At 64.3% G+C, this 2,382-nt stretch overlaps 1 protein-coding gene across 7 annotated transcripts in view; it reads right to left on the bottom strand.

Annotated features, from left to right (window-relative positions):
• Positions 1-349: 349 nt before the first annotated feature.
• LOC102015359 (chromosome unknown open reading frame, human C19orf47) overlaps positions 350-2,382 on the bottom strand; it is a 20,031-nt gene continuing 17,998 nt past the window's right edge. For 5 of the 7 annotated variants that reach the window (XM_013509656.1, XM_005414057.2, XM_005414059.2 and 2 more), the window contains exon 10: positions 541-1,617. In XM_013509656.1, the coding sequence (XP_013365110.1) occupies positions 1,123-1,617 (495 nt within the window). In that variant the 3' untranslated portion in view covers positions 541-1,122. Of the gene's footprint in view, positions 1,618-2,382 lie in introns of all 7 variants that reach the window. The other 2 variants (XM_013509655.1, XM_013509657.1) reach the window with 1 other exon arrangement.

The raw sequence follows: 2,382 nt of genomic DNA, 5'->3' as shown, positions 1-2,382 counted from the left end.
CCTGGACTGCCCCGCCCACCACAGGCTCCCCAGCTCCTGGAACCAGCCACACCTACAGGAAGTCACTCCCTCACCCACGGAGCCCACTGGTTAGAAGCCACCCGCAGGCAGAGTGGCAGAAACAGAGGAATCCATGGGGTAGGGCACAGTGACAGAACCACTGCTGCTTGTTGGGGTGGGGGCCACCCTGAATGGCGACCGCGGTCATTACCGCCCTTGACGTGTGGCCCTCCTGTGTGCAGGAGCTCGACCTGCGTGGGGACAGACCCATCCTTCCCCGAGCCCCGCCCACGCTGTGCGCGATACAGAAGCAGACCTGCGCTCACCCTGAAGGAGGGCAGGGAAACAGTTTGGAAGTCACAAAAATATATTAAAACAGCCGTTGTCTTCTCTGTCCGAACTGGCCTCCCTTCCCGCTGACCCTGGCCACCCCCCAGCACCGACTTTCACACAAAAAGATGCCCAGGGCAGGCAAATGGAGGCGCCCGGCTGCAGCCCAGGGCCTGGGGGCCCCTCCAGCCTGGGAGTGGAGGCGGCTAACAGTCTCTACGGGCTCCACGCCACCGCCGACGAGGGGGCCGCTGGGAGGCCGGAGGTGCAGGAGGGTCGGGCAGGACACAGCGCACAGTCGGGCCTTGCCACAGGGACAGAAAACAGAAGAGAAATGAACGGGGTGAAGAGAGACAGAGTTACAGCGGGGGCGGGGGGGGACAGCAGGGTGTGGGCAGCCAGGAGCCCCCGAGACACCCGCTGTGGGCGGAGGGAGCACAGGGAAGCGAGGAGCCGGCAGCAGCTGCCGCTGAGAGAGGAGAAGGGGCTGTGGCAGAGAGGGGCGCCGGGCACTCGGGAGAGGACGTGGGTTCTGCCAAGGCCTTGGCCAGAGAGCAGAGAACAGAGGGCAGGAGGGAGGGAGGGAAAGCCCCAGAGCGGGCAAGGCCAGGCCGCAGCGACCACCCAGCCCAGGAAAACCGGTGCTCGGCCTGAGGGCTTGGGCCCAGGCCCAGTGCCAACACCCGAGGGAGACAAGCAGGGCCATCCAGAGCTGGCAGGGGGGTGAGCGGGCCCTCAAGGCAGACTCAGAAGGAGCCAGGAGCCCGAGGGGCCGCACCTGCCCTCCGTGGGCTAGAAGGTCCTGCGGCCCAGTCTTTTGAACACGCTCACGGTGCCCGCGTGGTCCATCTGGGCACCAAGGCCCTCGCTGGAGCTGCTCCCCCGGGGCCCCACCAGGGTCCTCTTAATGGTGACCTTGACCTCGGCCGAAGACTTACTCTTGGTGCTCGTGACCTGGCTGTCCTGGGCCTCTGGCGCAAGGGCGGCCTTGCCCAGTCTCTGGATGATGCTGACTTTGGACAGGGACTCCGGCTTCCTCTCGGGCCCGGGGCGGGAGGAGAGGGCAAGGCGCCGCAGAGTTGGGGTGGCGGCCGGTGTCGCCGAGCTCGTGGCCTTAGCTTTGACAGTCAGTGGCGGCTGGGGACTGGCCTTGGCTGGGCCCCGCCCTAGCTTCTTCAGGACGCCGGCATATTGCAAGACAGAGCTGCTGCTGTCATTGTCACTGTCCCATGCCAGATCTTCATCCGTCTCTGGAGTGGCCCCCAGGCGGCTGAAAACCCCTGTGGGCTGTGAAGGTCAGAGGCAGGATAGGGAGTCATTGAGTCACTCAACACCCTGCCTCCTCTGTGCCGGGGTGAACACCATCAGGGGCACCCTACCTAGCGATGGCAGCCGCCGTGAGGACAGACGGGGGCTGGGGAAGCCAGGGCAGCACCTGGCCATGCTGGAAGTCAGGGGGCGCTCTCTGAGGCTAAGCTCTGAAAGCCAAATGGAATGGGGTCTAACAGAGGGAGGAAGAGGTGTGCCACGTGGCAGGACGCCTGCAGGGTCAGCAGGTGGGCAGCAGGGAAGGCTCAGCAGTATCTCCTGATCCCGACCCTGCACCTGCACGAGGCCGGGCAATGCCGGGGACAGGATGACGGCCATGACAGTCCCAGCCCTGCCCCTCCTGAGGCCCATGAGCTACCTGGCTCCAGAAATGACCCCAATAATCCTGTGAGGTGGCTGTATGCTCTGTGAAGAGCAGGGCACTAGTAGGCAGCAGCGGGGACAGCTCATCCGCTCTCCGAGCCGGCGGGACTTTCTCTGAGGCCCCACTGTAAAGTCAGGCCCTCCAGGATGAATGAGCAGAGAGAAGCGCGTGCCAGGTCCCCAAGGCAAGAGTAGTAATCACGGTTATCGAGCCAATCACCACTTGTGCCAAGCTCTTTATGTGGCTCAGCCGGGCGTGGTGGCGTACACCTGTAATCCCAGCACTCGGGAGGCTGAGGCAGGAGGATCATTGCGAGTTCGAGACCAGCCTGGGCTACAAAGTGAGCTCAAGGCCAGCCT

Source organism: Chinchilla lanigera, unplaced genomic scaffold (assembly GCF_000276665.1).
Source record: "Chinchilla lanigera isolate Chin_1 unplaced genomic scaffold, ChiLan1.0 scaffold00177, whole genome shotgun sequence".
Taxonomy (NCBI): domain Eukaryota; kingdom Metazoa; phylum Chordata; class Mammalia; order Rodentia; family Chinchillidae; genus Chinchilla; species Chinchilla lanigera.
Note: the sequence above shows the minus strand (reverse complement) of the source record. Positions and strands in the feature narration are given on the sequence as shown.